General features: G+C 40.4%; 2 protein-coding genes across 2 annotated transcripts; one reads left to right on the top strand and one right to left on the bottom strand.

The window, feature by feature from the left end:
* Positions 1-620: 620 nt before the first annotated feature.
* pias4a (protein inhibitor of activated STAT, 4a) lies at positions 621-8,227 on the bottom strand. The gene is made up of 11 exons (XM_061033341.1): positions 8,139-8,227; positions 5,356-5,737; positions 5,180-5,264; positions 5,036-5,077; positions 4,676-4,766; positions 3,625-3,753; positions 2,780-2,885; positions 2,511-2,584; positions 2,246-2,406; positions 1,347-1,498; positions 621-1,236 (listed from the first exon to the last, which is right to left on the bottom strand). Exons 1-11 carry the CDS (start codon positions 8,163-8,165, stop codon positions 962-964), a joined length of 1,524 nt encoding a protein of 507 aa, XP_060889324.1. The 5' UTR covers positions 8,166-8,227; the 3' UTR covers positions 621-961.
* Positions 8,228-10,924: 2,697 nt separating this feature from the next.
* Positions 10,925-13,150, top strand: foxq2 (forkhead box Q2). The gene is made up of 2 exons (XM_061034997.1): positions 10,925-11,816; positions 12,546-13,150. Exons 1-2 carry the CDS (start codon positions 11,322-11,324, stop codon positions 12,918-12,920), a joined length of 870 nt encoding a protein of 289 aa, XP_060890980.1. The 5' UTR covers positions 10,925-11,321; the 3' UTR covers positions 12,921-13,150.
* The last annotated feature ends 7,532 nt before the right edge of the window (positions 13,151-20,682 follow it).

The following is a 20,682-nucleotide window of genomic DNA, read 5'->3' as shown; positions in this document are numbered from 1 at the left end:
GAGGGAAGAGCGCTGAAAGGAACGATGGAATTAAGAAATAAAAATAAACACGATCCAACAAAAACTAAAATATAGGAACAACAAAATCTCCAGTGTAAAAATTGGCTTCAATTCTTCTGTGCTCGGCTGTCCTTAGCTAGTCTCTGGTCAGTCTGCTAACTTTTTATGACTGAGGTAGGTTCTCTTTATCTAATGTCAAAATAAAAATGGAAAGCATCACACATTGAGGCCAGTATTGTGTTCTGCTTTTTTATAATTAAAAGGATAAATTCCTGAAAAAACCCCTTCAAGCTTTGTTATCATTCTCTGAACAAAGAAACATCACAATGGGAGAAGTTTAGATGTGCATCACAATCCGGATTTCTCTGCCTTCTGTCCCCGAAAAATTATTCCTGCTCTCTTCAATTTGTTTTATGTTTTTTGACAGTTTACTACAAACTACTAAGCCTCCTTTTTTTAACCTGTCTGTTCATCACAAATGTGACAAAAATCAGCGCCGCAAACATTGAACGCCCATGGCTAAAAGAGCCTATGGTTCTGAGTCAAATACAAAGAGAGATGTGGTGTTAGAGAGGGGAAAGTCTGGAGAGGAAGAGGAGGAAGGGGAGTGGTAATCGTGATGGTGTGGTGCTTGATTCATTCGGTCTCTTTAATAGAGGCAGGACAATACAGATATTCACTGCAAGGTGATGGTTGGCCAAGAGTTAGAGTCGCTTCCAGTGGTGTACAGTACAAAGAGGAATCCTAATCACTCTAGATTGGATAATCCTTGACAGTGCATGTTTGCGTGTGTGTCTGTTTTGTCTGGAAATTACCCAGAGCTGCTCAAAGGCTCTGATGTTGGGCATAAGGGAGGATTGCTGCATCTAGTGTATTACGGTGTTCCTGTCCTCGAGTGTTTAGCCCCCTGCCACTCTGTCTGTGTGTGTGTGTCAGTCTATGAGGGGACAGAGCTGCTGGGTCAGTAGGCGGTGACCAGGTCCTTGTCGTAGTTGTATCGGCCCCTCTTCGGAGCAGGACTGTCAGCGCTGTCCTCAGTGTCCTCACTGTCTCCCCCTGCCCCTCCCCCTTCCTCCTCAGAGGAGGAGTCAAGAGTCAGATCTACCACTGCGCCTCCTCCTGGCGCCACAGCAGTTCCTCCTGCGGCTCCTCCCATTCCCACTGACCCGTTTCCGGATTTGCCTGTCAGACTGGTGCTGCTGTGGGCTGGTGAGTGACCGTTTGCTTCAGGAATGCCTGTAGACAGGGAAGCCATTTGAAAAAGGATTTTAAAAGATTCCCATGCAAGGAAAAGGATAAAAACACACTGAGAACAAGTGGATGAGTTGACAGGGTTTGACACTTACATATGTCAACAACAGGATACTCTGGCGTGTTGCTGCGTTCTCTTTCCCTGTCCCTCTCCTTCTCGTCGCTGATGGGTCGCCACGAGCCGTCGGTTAAATACTCAATCTCCTCAATATCTTCGCTTGTCTCTTTGAGAATCTCAGATAACAGCCTGAAATACAAGTGGTTGATTAGAGTCGCCTCATAACACTTCACACAAGAAAGAGACAGAATACTGAATTCAAGCTTATTTGCAGGAGCCAATCAAAGTGTGTCCTTTTCTATCAGTTTCAGGCAGGGTACAGGTCAAGTCTGGAAAATCAACCATGTTGACCATTTTAATGAACATTCCGCTACTGTTTTGTATCGAGTAAAAACTATAGACTCTATCAACACGATTATATTTAGTAATGAAGTTTTTGAAAGTGAACCCTGAAAGGAAGAATTGAAAAAGTTTTCATTCTTTGAAAAAGTAAGTGAGAGCCTGTGGGAGAGGCTTGAAGGCGCTTGAAGGAACCTAAACCTCCAAATTGCTGAGGAAGAAAATATTTCATCATGATTTTTTTTTAATGAAAGAAACTGTAAGTGGGACTGCGTGTTCCCTCCTGCTACATAATGATTAGTCCACCGCTTATAAGGTTAGGTTACCTCAATTATCGTCTTATCTCATGAATGAAGGCAAAGAGTGAACAAACAAGACAATTTAAAGGATCAAATTTTAAAAACAACCTGATAGAAAAAAATCTAAATTGATCATCACACTGCACAGGATACAAAAAAAATGTGCCCAAATATTTGTGCAGCTTTCTCCTTAAAGAGGCCACAAAACATAAAACAAGCAGAGATTGTTTTCAATGTTTTCAAAGTAAGATGGTGCTGCAGCAGTGGGACGAGTCAGCACATGCTTGTGTCTCCTTACCCATCGATAGTGAGCAGCTCAAAGGGAGCGGGCTTGTCACAGACAGGGCAAGTCCATGTGGGCTTCTTCTCATTCATCTGCAGGAAGAAGACCGCATCGAAACATTGAAGATGGGCACAGGTTAGAACTCGACAAGGCACACCGAGTCGCATCTTCACCAGCTGTAAAGTGGGAGAGGAAGAGGAGGATACTCAAGTTATCATGTTTTATAGCAGCACAAATCATTAATGGAACCTGGGTTTGGTATATATGAAGGTTCACTTACTGGACAGATGAGAGAAACCCGGAGGCCTGTGGTCGCAATTTCACTCTCCGGGTCAAAACGTAGTTTGTCTTGGACTAAAATGGCAGATAACAGATCGTTAAATGTCATGATACCTTATACAATAGATCATAATATGCTAAATAAACACACAATTGAGTCATACAGTACTAACAAAAAAGACATTACTTATAAAAGGGACATTTTCTGACGCATGTCATATTCGCAAACCAAACTAAAAACTGTAGGCAGATTTTATTAGCAACACTTACTGCGTTCACGACAGCGCTCTGCACTCTCAACAGAGCACAGTTTGAGTTGGCTGAAGAGGTCTGCTGCAGTGAAAACCCTCACCAAATACACAGCCACAGAGTATCGCTGAAAAACACCGACATACATTTTATGAGCATGTTACAGAATAAAAGTTATCTAATAAAATACACACACATACACAATGAACCTCAAAGCCCCTGGAAAACAAGATTTATTACTGAGTGAGACACTTGGATTCTTCATGCTCCTTTAATGAAAGAAGAATTAAAAATAAAAATAGTTAGATCTATCTGGAACTCATTTAACATTAAATGAACTGAATACAAAAGTCATCCATCAAAGGAAACCTTGCACAGATACTTTTTTCTATCGAGTAATCTTCACTACCGATTTTAATGTTATAATACCCATTCCAAAACACTTTCTACACAAATAAAGCTACATACAAAAAAACAGTTTCTCATTGTGTTTACTTAAAACTTGCATGTTGCTTATCTCTATTTGGTTAACACAAGAGATCTAAAGATGAGGTTGCTAACAGGATTAAAGGTGTTTTCATCAGGCTTCCAGCTGCTTATCCTGATCACAATTGTGGAGACAACAGTTAAGAGGTTAGTTAAAGTAGTTCACCTCTTGGCCATCAGGAGCATTCTTTTGCAGTTGTACCACTCACCTGAGTGGGACACATGACTTAAGGAACTACTTGTCCCAGCTTGTATTAGTGAAAAGTAATATCTGCCAGATGGAGCAGGGCAGATATGCAGAGTGAAAGAAGATTTTGTGCACTCTGCTTGCCACAAAGAGCTGGATAATATATATATAAGATTCAGCATCAGACTCAGACCTTGCCGAAGTTGCCCCAGGTGACAGTGACTCTGTTGGTGACATTGGAGAGATGCAACCAGGGAGTGATGTTAACAGGACGACAAGGACGGCGGGGTTCAACACCAGGTTTATTAGATGGGTAATAGCCCTGTAAGACAAAGAAACATGTACACTTAAAAAAAGCTGAAGAATTATATAGAAATCATCCAATGTATCCTTGGAATCACTGTTAAATAATATATTGATATGTATTTTATTGGCTTGGGAACAGTTCAAAAAGAGCTTGAGGTTTGGTTTATAAAAATCATGCAGTCACTTTTAAGTGTTAAGTTCCAAATCGGAAAAATGAAAAGACAATGAACAATGTGCCTGTAAACAGTTATAACAGTTCATCTAAACTCCAGAGCATATAAAAGGCAAACAGGAAAACTAATACTTGACTACGATATACACCACCGCACTTAACGATTTTCAAGTTTCTTTGTTAAGAAAATGATTGGTTACAGCTTCATTATCATTCAATCTGACGCTGCTACAAGAGTTGAAACTTGGACATTCAACAATTGACAGTTTTTCAACTTTTAATACAAAAGCTAACAAATTTCAGGATTTTGTTTTTAAACCACTAATTTTTCACTCTTGTATTAAGCTCTGACATTGTGGCAACAGAGCTAGTTCACAACACTTCAAATGGCGTTCTTGCCAGCACCTGAACGTGTGACACAATGTTAACCTGTAAGCCGCACAGATTCTGCCAGCTGGAGACTTTCCTCCTGGGGCCTTGCCAGTGAGTTGATGCCTCCAGGATGGCTAAACAATGCTGCCTTACTCAACGTCCACCTGCATAAGGTTAGCTAAGCCATCACTAGCATATATTATGACACTAGTTTGGCTGTGAACAGGCAGTAAGTCTGCCACTGACACCCAAACCTATGACTAATTGAGTTCATTTGAAAACAAACAGCTTAGAGTAATGACTGAGGGAATTCCTTAATGAGAACAGAGGAGCAGTCTAAGGCGTGCTGTTGTTCTGAAGGTGTCGCTCGTTTCCAAGAAGATTTTAAACTCACCGGCACATGACAGTAGGACTGGTTGACTTTGACAGCAATGTTGGGAGGATACTGGTCCTCCTGAACACCAATGGAGTCTGTGTAACAGATTCTGCAACAGAGGGGGAAACAAGAAAGAGAAAGATTAGCATCACATCAGACGTTTTAGCCAATTTGCATCTCTAGAAATGAAGATTCAAGCACAGAGTCAATTGATGAAGGAGACATCTGGAAATTTGTATTTGCACAATGCATGGTAAAGGTATCATTTTGTTCTTGGTGCGTCTTTGAGAGACATTCTGATGAAGAGCAAACCAAAGCACATATACAGAATCAGTATTGTTAATTCGATATCAATTTGAATGAGAATTGAGAACTTACCTAAGAACCACTTGGATTGATCTGATGCCCGGACGAAGCTCGCTGAGAAAATAAAAAGTAGCAAAAATGGAATAAGCATTACAGAGTTTATAAATTAAACCAATGTAAACAGTACAGATCTTAGGGAAATATTTGATGTCTTACCTTGCATTTCGAATCTGGTCTGCTTGGCTCGGTGTTAACTCAAATATGCACTGACTGTCTTGCAGTTTTTCATTGTTCTGGGCGACTATAAGGGTAGAAAAAAAAAATCATAAGTTCTAGATAAAGCATTTCTACTAATATAATTGGTTAAATGTGGTATAACTATAAACACTAACTTAGCTCTGTGGGTAACAACAGTGTCTCCAAAGTTTGGTAGAAAGGCAGTGGCACAAGCTTGACCTCTGCTGCAGGTGCTTGGATTGGTTTGGAAATGCCGTTGAGGTAGTCTGCGCCCTGAGAGGTGGCAGTGGGAGAGGAGCTGAGGGATGAGTAGGCAACCGGGGCGCCCTCTGGACGCCGTGCTGCAAGCCAGCCAGATGTTTTGGGGAAGCGTGACTCGTAGAGCTGTCTGACATTCTTCAGAAGCTCTGGGCTGTAATCAGTCTGCACTAGCCTCAGCGCTCGCCCCACAAGGTCCTGTTTCAGCCCACTTTTGCTGCGACCCATCGAGGCCAGCAGTGTCTGCAGGTCTGAGACCCGAAAACTTTTAACCATGTTCTAGAGAGAGAAAATAAAAAAACATTATATATATATATATAAATATATAAACACACACATGCACACAGAGAGAGAGAGAGAGAAAGAGAGGTCTCTAAAAAGGAAAGGTTTAAATCACAATACACTCTAATATTTGATCAAAATGCAAAGCCATTAACCACATAGCGCCAATGGCTTTGGATTTCTTTAAATTTTGAAGGGCTTGAAGAAGGCAAAAGTTAGACAGTTTTATTCTTTTTTGAAGATATTCAGCCTCATTTTTGTTCCCTCGCTGTCAGGAACAATAGCTGTTTACTTGTGTCCATCAAGGTGGATGATACAGTCAGGTACCTAAATTCTATGAACATCTCCTGTAACTGTATAAAGTTTCTACTCCGAAACAATGCTAAGTTCAGTTCTTGGGGAAGTTTTGCCTCAACTTAGGCCTACCGGTTAAAATATTCCTGTGACAGCCGGCACATCATTATTTACAGTCAATTTAATTAAAATGCTGTATTTAATGTGACACGGAGGCTCCTGAAACTGTTTTTATACCGGCCCAAATTAGCTGCTGTCCTTACAAGTCGCTTTAATCCTATAGAGGCTTGAAGCTGCCTCGTAATTATCCGGATATAGTAAGACGTCATAGGGTCTTCATTGTGACCGCTTACATGATGGACTACTCATTCCCAGTATCCCCTTATGAATCAAAATGTAATACTATGGGATAACCTTCAGGAGGACCCTAACTCTTCTGGTTCTGCAGACTTTTTCTATGACTGTACCTTTGCTTTAAACTGTATCACACACACTCTACAGAGTCACAGACAGAAACCATTTTCCCTTGACTGTGTTTAGTTCAAGGATATTAATCAATATGTTTATCAATCAATCAATTTTTATTTGTATAGCTTCAACTCATAACAAGTGTTATCTCGAGACACTTTACAAAAAGCAGGTAAAAGACCTTACTCTTTGTCTGTTAACATTACAAAAGAGCAGGTAAAAAGACCTTACTCATTGTTATGTTACAAAAAGCAGGTAAAAGACCTTACTTTAAGAGGACTTTTGTTTGTATTTGTATTTCAAAAAGAGACAGGTGGAGTGTGCATGCATACAGTATGACCATGAAAGGTTGATTAAACCTTTCGGGTTAACCTGACCAACTCCTGCAAATTGCACTTCAACAACAATGTACCTTCACTGACGGGCAGCATGTGAATCAATCCCAGAGGAGTCACTGCTATCTAGAGTCTGTCCTGACTTTACACATGAACTCGGTTTTCCCAGCAGCGAGTACCACACTTGGAGGACAAAAAACCATAACAAAAACAGACGATCACAGTCAAGTGCAGTCGTCGTATTTGAATGTGACCTAATGTTTAAAGTGAGAAAGTTTTGGTTTTATTCTCTCGCCATTTCTTCTCTCCTACCATACATTGCCCATCCTACCTGAATGAGAGCTCCTTTTTTTTTCTTTTCTTCTTTTGTTGTTTTTAGCTGTGGATGCTTGTATGTGTGTGCACTTTAAAAGGTGAAGCCAAATAAGTTCGTTGTACAATTGTATAATGACAATAAAGACATTCTATTTTAATTGGGGTAACTACATTAGTTTACAATGTTTACACAAAATTGTTGAGTGAACTTGGGTTTTCTCAGGACAGGCCACTTGAGCCTGGATGTTCATTTAACTTGCATACTTGACTACTGTACAAATTGATTAAAGTTTTTGTTACAAAAAACAAACAAACAGAGCTTTATTACAAGCTTTGTGGTTTGAATTGTCTGAGTGTTGAGTAGGTGGCACATCTTCAGTCTAATGTTATGCTACATCTCACAATAACGCGACTACCACGAAGGCTTCAGGTGGACATTAATGTGCAAAAAAAAAAAGCCGCCATTAAGTTAGAAACTGCTCATTTTTCATCTTTGGTTGAACCTTAACATCGTACCCGACGCTCCTCGGCCGACTAGCTTCCCTAAAGACTGAGCTGTCGGTATTCAATCATCGCAACTGGACGTTTTGACAGGTGCATCGCTCCTTAAACTAACCTGCTTTACGACACACATGCATTATTGTAAGACAGTGATTTTAATAAGCGAGATACGGGAGGCGATATCAAATCAAACCCCGGCGAGTTTTAGGGTCATATCATTCATTCTGTGAGTCCCCCCTTTGGAGCAAGCATGATGCTAGCTACAGCAACGCACTTGCCTACAGAACATTGTGTAGCAGGCTAGCTCGGTTAGCAGCACAGGCTAGTTTGTCTCGCCGTGAACAGATACGGCAACATGTGTTGGAGCACAACCTCTTAACTATTTTCTTGCTAATCCCCTAGTTTCCCCACGGCCCGGGTCGGCTATCAACCCACACACCCTTGCCTGTCTCCCATCAAAGCAAACTAGACCAAGCTCTACTTGCCATCGCTTCCACCAGTTCGGCCGCCATCTTCGTGCAGCAGTACCGCGAGAGTCAGAGACGACGGCTAGTCTTTCACCAATGAGACGCAGAGGCCGCTTTGATGGAGGGCGAGCCGTAGCCAATCCCAGCGCAGGTTTTACCAGCACCCGAAGCACAAAATACAAAACGGGCGGGATCATGATTTTTTAAAGCTACAGTGCAACTTTTAAAAAAACACTACGAGCCAGGTCTAATTTCAGAACTAGGCCCCAGTATTCATTATTAAAACCACATGTCAATATTTTTGCGAAACAGGATTTTGGGGTCTTATAATATCGAGTTTTTTTGATTGTGCTTCTTTAAAACCTTTTAACTTCGAAGAGGATACTAAGCAGGGACTATCAAGTGGCCCGGGTCGCATGGTCTGTTCAGCTCCCGTCCGAGCAAAATAATCCGTTTCAGGCACTGTGCTCAGCCATGAGATTTGGAGTTGATGCTTTGTTTAAGGTATGTTCATAATTAAACAAAAAATAATGGTTAATATATACATCATCAGGTCAGTAGTATGTCGTAGTCATACCCTGCCTTAAACAAAACAATGTTTTTGTGTGTGTCACGTAATTACTAAAAATAGTAATGCGAATGCAAACCACAAATGTATGCTCCCTCTGGTGATCCAGCCCTTTTTTTCCAAAAGCTCCTCATACGTGGGAAAGAATAGCCTCTTGAAAACACTAAAACCAGTTGAAGGAGCTAGAGTATCATGTAATAATAATAAGTTGTGTTTTATGCTTTACTTTGCATGTGAACGCTAAAAAAAAACAAAAAAACATTTTGCATTCACAAAGACAACTGGCCTTGTCACTGTGTTGCTTTATGGAAAAGGCAAGACAAGATTATTAATTAAGCACATTTCAACAACAAGGCAATTCAAAGTGCTTCTCTCATGGCATCAAATGCATCATGACAAAGGAAAAAAGGAAACATTAAAATAGAACATCTTAAACTCATTCAAACAAACCAACAACAATCACAGAGAAGATTAAATATGTTAAGAAAATAAGAACCAAAATAAATACAGAAATATGACATTTAAATATAAATGATTATCCATGAGGTTATCTATGACTGTATTTCATGAACAAACAACAAGATTAAAAAGTCAATTGGCAAATGAAGAGTGGAATTACAGCTTGTTTGTACAGCTCTCTATATCAGAATGAAAATAGTAATTCAGTTTTTATTCAGGTTCAGTTTTCTAAAGATAAGTGATCATTGAAAATAACAATTAAAGATCTTGTTAATTTTAAGGTAGCATAGTGCTTTCTTCTGATTATGTATAAAATGTATTATTTAGACAGAAGAGGGCAATGCAGCCCATGTTTTCACCTGACACTCATTTAATGCAATGTCACTTAATAATCTGATAGAACAAAACTGACAATTTACTTTTACTGTCTAATGTGAAGAGAGCTGAGTTGCAACAGTGTCGGCCCACTGGACACTTAACACGCTGATCAGAACTGACATGCATTTGAACAAGTTTTAAAAAAAAAAAACTTTTTTTCTTTCAGATCCAAGATTGTAAAAAAACATACAACATAGAAAAATGGATATTGTTAATTTTCCATAATATTACATTTAAATATTTGACATACTGAAAGTTTGGCACAGCTTCATTGAAGCATTTGAAGAAAGACAAAATGTGTGCAATATGTGTAAATGAGTTCACGGAATTGAGTTCAACATTACTTTTACTTGAGGGGGAAATGAAATGGGAATTTTAGTCATAAGAGAGAATGCTTAGATTTAACACGGATCAGATGTCTTATTAAACCTCACCATTGGCCAAAATCCCAAGAGAGACCTTTAACTTTAAAAACTGTTCACAATACATATTATAATTATTCAGTTTAAACAAGCTTCTGTATTTCAGCTATAGGGAAAAATGGGATGTTACATCATTGTTCATGTATTGTGTTGTCTTTTATTTGGAACGTAAGTATACAATCAAGTTTGAATTGAATTTTATCGTATTGAACTGAATTGAATTGTTGATTGATCCTCAATAAGCACCAATTAAACTTAAAGGATACTTTTAATTGAGATGTTAATTCATAAATAGAGTCCTAATACATCATTAAAGAACAAAAACACATGTTCTTTATAAAATTAGTAAAACATTGAAATCTTTATTACATTAAAATACAATACAGTAGGCTATATTAAATTTGTGCTGAGGCGAGGCCATTGTGATCTCTGAGATGGATATTCAAGATATCTTCTACTTTTATAATTGAACTCACAGAATAAAGACTTCTCATTCATATTGGAATACTGTTTTCTGAGGAGAAAAAAAGATAATTCTTTTGTTTTTTTCCCCATCATATGCTTTTCTGTTATTATGTCCACACATACATCCAGGCTCTTTCTAAAAAAAAGTCAGGTGACTGAATGTGTTTTGTCTCCATAAACAATTAATTTGACCCATTAATTAATGCTCTCTGGTAATTGAGGTAATTCTTTGGCTAGCATCCCCATGGACAAAGCACTTTAACAGGATAGCAGGCCTACCAAAAGGCCTTTGATTCAACAGTGTCCATCTTTTGCACACCGTCTTACTAAATCTTGAGTGTTTAATCTCCCGTAATTACAAAGATTTGCTTAGGTTAATAAATAATAATCCGCTTCAATTGAGACCCCCCACCTAGACCTCCCCCGTGCCTTCTTTACCCCTTTCTGTGAGGGATAAATTCACAGTCATTTAAATAGCGTCCTCTTCGCAACCCTGATGCACAACTCTTTGATTCAGGAGGAAAAAGCTGTAGGACACTGAGAAAGTTCTTCATCAGAGAAATTATATTATGACATTTAATTAATCAAAGTTTGTTTCAAAATGAAATGGCCATCCTTGGTCTTTTAGTCTGACGTCATTTCCACGGGTTGAGAGTGTGTCGCTCGTGAGCGTGTCAAGGTTAACAACAGTTGAGAGGCTCATCTTTATCTGTGATCTTGTCAACAGTAAGACTTCGGAGTAGGAAGCGAGGCGCATTGTCGTGTTCAGTTTCTGAGAGTCCTCATCCTCAAAACAGTCATGCTGTGAAACTCTGACCAAAAGTTTTTGGAAGGCTTTTGGAAGAGAAACTTTTCATTCATCACCTGATACTTTTCAACTGCCAGTTTGGAACCAATAAAGCCTTGCTAATGAGTCGGAGTTGTCTTAATTCGGAGATGACAATGGAGGACAGAAACAGCCGGAATGGTGGCAGAGAGAGACTTGGACTCAGCTTCACTATCGACTACCTTTTGTTCAATAAAGGTGTCAAAGGTTCTAGAGAAGAGGCAACAGGAAGTCGCACAGTTGAAGAGATGGCGAATAACATGGTAAACAATCAGAGTCCTAAACCCAAAGAGGTTGGGAATGACTCTGAGACACATGAGAAGCGGCTACAGCGTTTGGAAGCAGAGACGGAAGAAAGAAAAGTCAAAGAAGAGGAGGGGGCGGAAGATCAGCAAAAGGAAGGGGAGGAGGAAGTGACCACCACCACATTTACCGGTCCAGAGAAGTCAGCGGACAAACCCAACCAGTCGTACATCGCGCTCATCTCCAAGGCAATTCTGGCATCTGAGCAGAAGAAACTGCTGCTGTGTGACATATACCAATGGATCATGGACCACTACCCGTACTTCAAGAGTAAGGTGTGTTCACATCAATTTCTCATGTTATTCTATATAGCTAATGTGCAGAGATCTACATGGTGTAAATTACACTATGAGCAAGTTTTAGAACTTGTTGGGGAAATCAGATAGTCAAATTCGATGAAACACTAGTTTAGAGATTACGATACACCCGATCTCTTGTCTTTGGGTCTATCTTCAACTGAACCATAGTTTGTTACTTTGATTAGTCATCACATTGACTGGCTGGCCAATCACAAGGTGGATAACGAGGTAGCGCTTTTTTCCAAAGTCGTTGATATGCTTCGTTCGTTTGCGGCAAAATTCATAAGTAAAGCGACCTACTTGGAACATGTAATCTGTCTGAGTGGTTAGGCAATTAGGTGCTCTCGGGGACACTAGATGATCTTCTTGTTGGCAAATTCACAAATACAGTAATCCTGTTGCTAGGTTGCAAACTGCCTCTGCCTTTACCAGGTGCAACAACAGATTGGACATAGCCTAGTGGATTAAAGTTGATCGGTGGTTTGACGTGCTAAAAAGGTAACTCGGGGTGTTGTGTCTTACAGCGATCATATACGGTCTTGACACGCTCTCGCGCATCCTGCCAACAACAGGACAAGGTGACATCCTGAGAAGGATCAGTGATGCTTAACTGTCATCTATGTTAATTTTCAATTAGGGACTCCCATTGTTTAACACAAAGTTTCAGGTTGTAACCAAATGTATTTTTTCTAATTGCTCCAACAGGATAAAAACTGGAGGAACAGCGTGCGCCACAACTTGTCACTGAACGACTGCTTCATCAAAGCGGGCCGCAGTGACAACGGGAAAGGCCACTTCTGGGCAATTCATCCATCGAACTACCAGGACTTTTCGAACGGGGATTACCACTGCCGGCGGGCACGGCGGAGGGTACGCAGGGTGGCAGGACAGCTCCCTCTTCCTTCTCTTCCCTCCCCCTACCACCCTGCCTTCACCCGGCCTCACAGAACGACCTGTTGGTGCTGCCCTCAAGCCCAATCGCTCCCTCTGTCCTGCCTGGCACCAAGACTCTACTGGCCATGGCCCAGTGTGCAGCCTCAGGTGGGGATCCACCCTGGCCTGCGGACCTCCGTACCCTGAGAGAGAAAGTAGTTTGTGTTTTTGTATGTATGTATCATGTTTGCTAAAGAATATGTCATTAGATGGTGTTATAACTCAAATGAACTCTGAAAGTGTTACAATGTTTAGGCTGTTCAACTATGAAATTAAATGTATGACTCCTCTGAATACTATTCATCTTTTATTTGTAGTTTGGGTTTTAAAGCATAACTAAATCCATTTTTTGTTATAAACTCATTAAATTATATTGAACTCAAAACCTTGTGTTGTCTTTAATCAACTCAGTTGTGTATGCGTGTGTGTGTGTGTGTGTGTGTGTGTGTGTGTGTGTGTGTGTGTGTGTGTGTGTGTGTGTGTGTGTGTGTGTGTGTGTGTGTGTGTGTGTGTGTGTGTGTGTGTGTGTGTGTGTGTGCACTTGCCTGTTCCTGCAGATTGCACTAAAAGTGAGCCCAAAGCTAAAACACTCCTCAGTGGTGGATGCTAATTAGTCAAAGCTGTCGGGATGCAAAATCTTCTGCCTAAAATCGGGTTTTCCAAAGCCACCCCCCATTGATATGAGGCTAGATAATCTGAGCAATCCCAAATAGTTTAAAGAAATGGGAAGATTATCACACAGTGTAATCCGTAACCACTGCTGCAGAAAGAGGGGGACAGCGGGAGGCCGGGGATGAAGGAAGCAGAGGAAAGGGAAGGAGGCAGGGAGAGAGGGAGGAGAGGGGACACAGATTTATTGGAGAGAGGTGGGAGGCTTTTTAACAGACTCTAGCTTGGGAAGAAGATAAAATGCATAAAAGCTTAATGCAAATGGGTGAAGTATCCCTTTAACAATTGAGATCCTTATGTATTCATTTGGCGTCATGAATTGAAACCAACTTGTGCGTGGGCATATGAGACCACCGAGTAACGGCTGTGAACCAGTTGTCGCTGCAGTTGAAACCAATTCTGTTTTCGTTGGCTGGATCATGGAGGACATAATAAAGACATTAACCTCCCTCTTTAAAGTGTTTGTGGCACCAAATGTCATTATGATGTTTCAAATCTGCTGATTTAAAGTATATCTGCTGATATACTTTAGTTTACATTGAACACAAATTCACTGTCATGACCATGCCAGCTGTTTATTACTACTATTATTTTTAAGCTCTATGTATGTGTTTTTTAAGATGTAAATAAACATAGGAAAAGACAAAGAAAAAGCAATAACCTGAAGTGTCTTTAAAACCAGAGCCGTGCAGTGATATCAAAATATTGTCATAATCAGGTTTAAGTCAGTTTTACCTGTCCAGCTGTCACATCAATAGAGAAATTCCTCTCTGAAATGCAAATGTTGGCATTTACATCCACGCTGCTCAAGCCGAAGAGGATTAGGTCATACATCGACTTTCCTGAACTTTGTTTGTCTCCACTCATGTGGGCTTTTTATTTGCAAATTATTGAATATTTGAATAAGGCGATGTTTGACATTAAATTAGTCTCCAAACAGACAAACGATATGTCAGATGGATAAAGCTTAAAAGAGGAATAAAGAGAGACGGAGTGGTTGTTATCCACCGCGGCTATTATCTGGCGATGCTCATTAGAACAATGACAAATCCATCTAATTAATTTTTGTTCACCAAATCTTCCTATTCAATGTCAACAGCTAATTGGAGACCTAATTTGCTTAATTCCCATGAATAGCGCTCTGCATCAAATCCTCTTCAATTCACCAAGCTTTAAGGCTTTAATTTGGTTGCATATGTTTGCTGTACACACACACACACACACACACACACACACACACACACACACACACACACACACACACACACACACACACACACACACACACACACAAATATACAAACCCATCCCACATGCAAAAGTTTGCAATTTACACTCAACTCCTAAAACTCTTGTGGTAACAAATGTTGTGGTTTGACTTATAAAGATGGTGTAACAACAAAGATGAAATATTTTAAAGAACATCCCTTATGTTCAACAAACTCATACCAAATTCTAATTAGGCGAACAAGATTGAGGTCATAAGCTTGGTGTATGTGGGTTTGTGTGTGTTCATATGTGCATGTCATTTTGGTAATCTAATGAGATGGGCGGAGGGGTGCAGGGGGCCGTAGATTAAGGAACAAAGATTTGTTCCTGATTAGCAGAGAGTGAGCTAAGAAGATCAGTCCCACTGAGATGGCGATGAAGCATTATGGCCGTGTTTTATTACACTTCTCATTAACAGCGGCATTCCAAGGCTGATTCCTGTATCTCATTCATTTGGAAACAAAGTCAATCTACACCCGTTCACACAACATGTGAAGCCAATATGTGCAAATAGTTTACAGGGATACATGCAGGAGAGGGAAAGATCTGCCCTTCACTCAGCATGAAGCTAAAATTGTGTGAAATGTATCAATTGAAAGCCCTAGAATGGATAACACCCAACACCTTTTAGAAATGACTTTGAAAATATCTGTTATTTTAAAGTCAACATTATCAGCTTTTGTCTTTATATTTCCATTAAAATCACAAGACACAGTCAGTTACATTGTTTATTGCTTCCTAATACAAATGATCATTTTACAAATAGCTTAAGATAGAGGGCTCAAATTGATTAGGATTCATTTGCATATTTTACTTGATTGAAATTGACAAAATTACCTTACATCTTGAATAAAGGCTTTAAAAGAATTTTAAAAGGGAAAAGGAATGATCAGATATGATATTTGGGGACTGCATTATTTCAATAAATAATAATATATATTTGTTTTGATGTTTCCAATAACTTGAAATCCTACGAATCAAATCATATTTAGTGATGTCTTGATCTATGACAAATGTAGACTTTTAGGTGCAGAGTTATGAAAAATCACATGATAACAGAAAATCTTGTTTTCTGTTTTATCTGCTCACTTGATTCAATAATATAGCTTTTTTTTTTTCACATTCAAAGTTTTCAGCTCAAGTCTGATATTTTATGTGGATTGTCTGTCCAACGCTTTATGTGTGCAATTAGTTTGAATTATTTATTTTATATTTAAAGCTTTAGTATAGCCCACATTTAAGAAACACACTAAGATGCGGTAGAGAAAAACCTCAGCATGCTCGGTTTACTGTCTGTTCAAAGATAATGAAGAGAGGCCTGATTATAGGCTAATACAAAAACAATTAGTTTGAAATGAAAACAACACAAAAAGAGGAATTTTTAGGAGTAGCTAAATGGACTACAAGGTTAATTTTGTTCATAAAAAATACGATTTTCTTCAGCGTTATTTGGACAACTTTATTTTTTGCCTTTTCTCGGAGTTGTGAGTAAAATGTGTGACAGCGACTGACTGTTTGAATATTCTCCCAATAGGAGCAGCCCTGAAGGAGTCCAAATTGCGAGTCTATTGGAAAGCATGATTACAAAGAGGTAAGTAGTATTTAAGGCTTAGGAAGCGTTATAGTTGAACCAAAAACCAGCTGCTATTTTCTGGTTGTGTCCCACTATGAACAATAGCCTGGCGTTACCTCGGCTTCAAAGGCTCCATAATAGTCAATCGATCAGAACGCGAGGCGCTATTCTGCAGATTACTGTTAACAATAATTTGCCTCCTAGTGCACCGTTACCATCTTTGAAGCAATGTTTTATTGCCTTTTTTTTTCATCTGCATCTGTCATCCCCGAGGTCCACTGTTTGATCTCTCCTCACCAGTGTCTGCCTCCCCGGGGTCGCGTTGACCTGTTGATTGGCAGCTGCGATCAGACATATGGTGGGACGATGCATCGACCGGAGGTCCCCGCGGACAAAAGCAGACTAGTGGTGTTTTTTCCCCCCTCTTTGAGCGTGCGGAGGAGCCGGGCAGCAGCGCCGAGGAAGAGGACTCCTCCTCCTCTCCACCACTAGATGACGCAAGGTGCAAGCGAATACTGCCGGCAAGGGTCCGACCATTTCAGGTGAGTTAATGTGGCAGTTTGTCCTTTTCTTATTTAGCCTATTTCCAGTGATCCTTATACAAAATAGGAAACACACACACACGCAGCATATGGTGGATTATGGTGGATTCGTTTAAAAAAAAGAATCATCATTTATTATATCAATAGCTAATTTCACCATAAACTATTTCCAAGATGTTTCACCTCAGATGCTTCCTTTTTTGGTGACCCCTTTAAATAGAGTATAATGGCATAATATGCTTCCACTTGTGCATCTTACAGGTGTAGCAGGCCAAATAATTCAAATGGATTAATTAAAGCGACTAACCAGTAGGCCTTTGCCAGCCCGCTTCTTTAGATTTTGCTCAGTGTGTTTAAGTACAGTGGAAACCAGTTGGGTGGGTAAGCAAGAAACACAGATGTGATGCTCATCCTGGTGTTCATGTGTATGTGCATTACCTCAGTCAGCATACAGAATGCAAAACACCCCCATCTCTCCTCCTATAGCCAGAAGAGTGTTGCCATGGTGATGCATCCCTGGCCAGGGTGTTTGCAGTGATCCACACTGACCCTTGTTGGTGACCTCTGACATTTAGGCCATGGCCAGGGTCAAAAGGTCAGCGATGGCCGAAGGGCAACAAGAGCACTTCTATGATTGGCACTCTGACATGCTCACTGCCCCCCATCTCCCCTCCCTCTGTTTGCACCTCTCATTTGCATTTGTTACAGAGATCATTTACAGGAGGTTCATTCCAGTGATTCACATTGCACCTTTACAGGTAGCCTCTGTGTTAACGCTAATGCAAGGCTCACTAAATTATTGTTTGCTATAAATGCTGCTACACTTGTCATTTTCTCTGCTTTGGTTTTGTGTAAATGGTGATGGTAACGTGCAATCTCCAGCTAACATCCTGTATCGTGATGGTTATGATCGCAGTAATGGTCATCAGTATTCCCATTGCGCCTGCACTCCTGTGTATGTGAGGATATTTATAGTTCTTTATGTGATAGTGTGTGTGTGTGTGTGTGTGTGTGTGTGTGTGTGTGTGTGTGTGTGTATTACTAGGGGGTTGGGGCAATGCACCACACCGTGCCTCTCCTCGTGGGGAATAATTACAGAATCGTGGGTACTAAAAGTCATGTGACCCTCGCCTTCTGCTCCCAAATAATTTATCCCCCCGGCTGATAGCTCGTCAATATCAATTTATTAATTTAACAGTTCTGGACTGATAAAAGGTAGTGCGCACAGTTAGCACGCTGAAATGGGGAATAGTGGTGAATTTTACAGTGTAATAGTGTGAGGGGAAGGCTAGGGTGAGAGAGTGGAAGACAAAGTGAGGGGAGAAATGGCAAAGGAGTGATCAATGGCAGTATGGAGGAGAGAGATGCATACTCGCTGTGCAAAAATGAGCCACCATCACTCATATTCCAAGGGTATTGAAATAGAGTTATGAAAATTAATACACGTATTATCACCATATTAAAAAATTAAGATTGAAGACTGCATTCTCATTGTATTGATATTCATATGTCTCCAATATATTGATCAGAACAACCCAGTTTTTTTGCACACGTCTGTAAATGAGCCTGAGATAATCCAAGAGGAAAAAACGTGTTTTTTTCAGGATGTGATTCTGAAGATTCTGAAGCTCCTGTGAGAAACTTACAGTTTGTGTCAATGTTGGCTCGGCCTGTAGACCAAGCTTTACCACTTTTCTCTCTACTGTAATGCTTTTTGATTTATGATGAATCGCATCCTGCTTTCTTTAACAGTTAAATGTAAAACTTGTTTTGAATCATTGCTGTGAAACCATATTTATAAAAGGCCAGTTTCTTCAGGGTGTTGTGAAATGACTTCTGCTCTGTGGCAGGGGTTACAAGGCAATACAAGTTACTGTAAAGAAATAATCCATCTTGACACTGATTCTCTTGTTTGCCTTTGTAGCTCATAAAGAGGCACCAGTGTTCATTGAAGTCTTTTTTCATAACCAGCTGAAGGGTCCTTGCAGGGGCTTTTTATTAAACACACAAAGAAATCCCCTCTGCCTTTGAACACCAGCTGAGAACCTTCAGAGGTCTTTTATGTAAGATGATCATTTCCTTGAGGATGCATCTTTCCATAAAAGACACTCCAGAAAAGCACATACATTTGACCTCTCATATGTGACCCCGCTTGACCTCCCAGCACTTCCTTTGCATCCTGATTTTTTAAAAAGGGTAATGAATATACATCTGGCATAAAGCAGAACACATATATCATCCGGTCATCCACCGCAGAACAGTCCTAACCTATTCCCAGAGCCATTAAATAATATCCCTGAAGTAGGCTAAAAGGTATTTTAACAAGACCCACTGCTCTATGACCTTTGACCTCTTCTCAGCTGACCCACAGCTACTGACCCCACTTACACTGACCAGTGACAGAGCTGGACACAGAACCCATACACTTCCAGGTGTGAGAAGACAGAAAAGGGAGAGATGAATTTACATACTGATGAATGTGAGTAATCAGCAATTTCTGACTTTAGAAGGGCTGAGGGATTCTGTCTACGGATCTTTTTTTTTCTCTCTTTTTCCATCCATCTCGAAACATCCGAAAAAGAAACCACACACATCCACTAAATCCAATCACATCTTGCCGGCGTATTATATAATCCCTTCGTCTCTGCAGGCTCGGAGGCTCCCCTCACACGGACAATCACTGTAGCGGATTCTCCTCAGGTCTTTGGAGAGCTGCGGGGTAGCGAGTGTCAATAGAGGTGGAGTGTGTGAGTGTAAGAGATGATAGACTGAGGTTAAGAGGTGTCAACACAGAAAGAGAGAGGGCTTGAGGACTCTTCACCGGAGTCCTCCTGACACGCTGACACTCTCCTCAACCTCTCCTCTGATTAACCACTCTAAAGACGCCATTTGACACACACACACACACACACACACAGAAACCCACATGCACACACACAGACACCACAGTCTTTACTCTCTCTCTTTCCTCAAAGCCACACATTGCTGTTTGAGACTTCATTTCATCTGTGTGTGTCTGTGTGTCAGACACACATCAGCTCTGAGGTGTGGAAACCTGAAGATGTGTTGTTCACAGGCACAGAAACTCTCTGAAAGGTTCTGGCAGCCAGGAATGGATTTGTTACACCTCTGATGTGCTGTATATGTTCAGCCGAGTGTAAGACACAGCAGTGCCTTCCCACAGGGCTTTGCACCTGTCAGGCACTGTAGTGCAACTTACAAACAGCAGAACACACACTGACATGCGTTGTCACTGACATGCATCAGTCGGTACTTCTTTCTATATGTGACCATCAGGCTGAACACAACACTCATGTTTTTATCATTAACAGTTTTACAATATATTATTTTGTTCACCCGTAGCCCTGCATTCAAGCTTTCTAAGAACAACAACAACAACAATGTAATCAGTATCTTGCGAAATACCTTTTCTCAGAATAATAATTTGTCATTTCATAGTTTCTTATGAGATACCTTGTAAAAACTTAGGGTATGGATTCACCTAGCTCAAGAGTGTTATTTTGTTGGCTGCATTCTGGTGAACGGTGAACGGTGAACGGTGAACGGTGAACTTGTTTTTGGTATTGTTGGCTGTGATTTGATTTGGTTTGTAAGAGCTGTTTTATAAAGATCACAGATCTGCTGTTACTAGAATAAGCTGAAAGATGAATCCATTCAGCAGACCGTGACATCTGTGTCAGGCTGCATTGGCTTCTCATTGGCACCTTACATGTCAGCTGATCCCAGATACAGCCTCTGATTGGTGGATAGATCAAAACAAGATGGCAGCGTCCACCTTAGCCGAGTGAGCTAACCAAAGTTACACTATTTCTCTAAGATGTATACATAAATCATC

Source organism: Labrus mixtus, chromosome 3, assembly GCF_963584025.1.
Source record: "Labrus mixtus chromosome 3, fLabMix1.1, whole genome shotgun sequence".
Taxonomy (NCBI): Eukaryota; Metazoa; Chordata; class Actinopteri; order Labriformes; family Labridae; genus Labrus; species Labrus mixtus.
The sequence above is the reverse complement of the archived record's forward strand: the minus strand, read 5'-3'. Positions and strand labels throughout refer to the sequence as shown.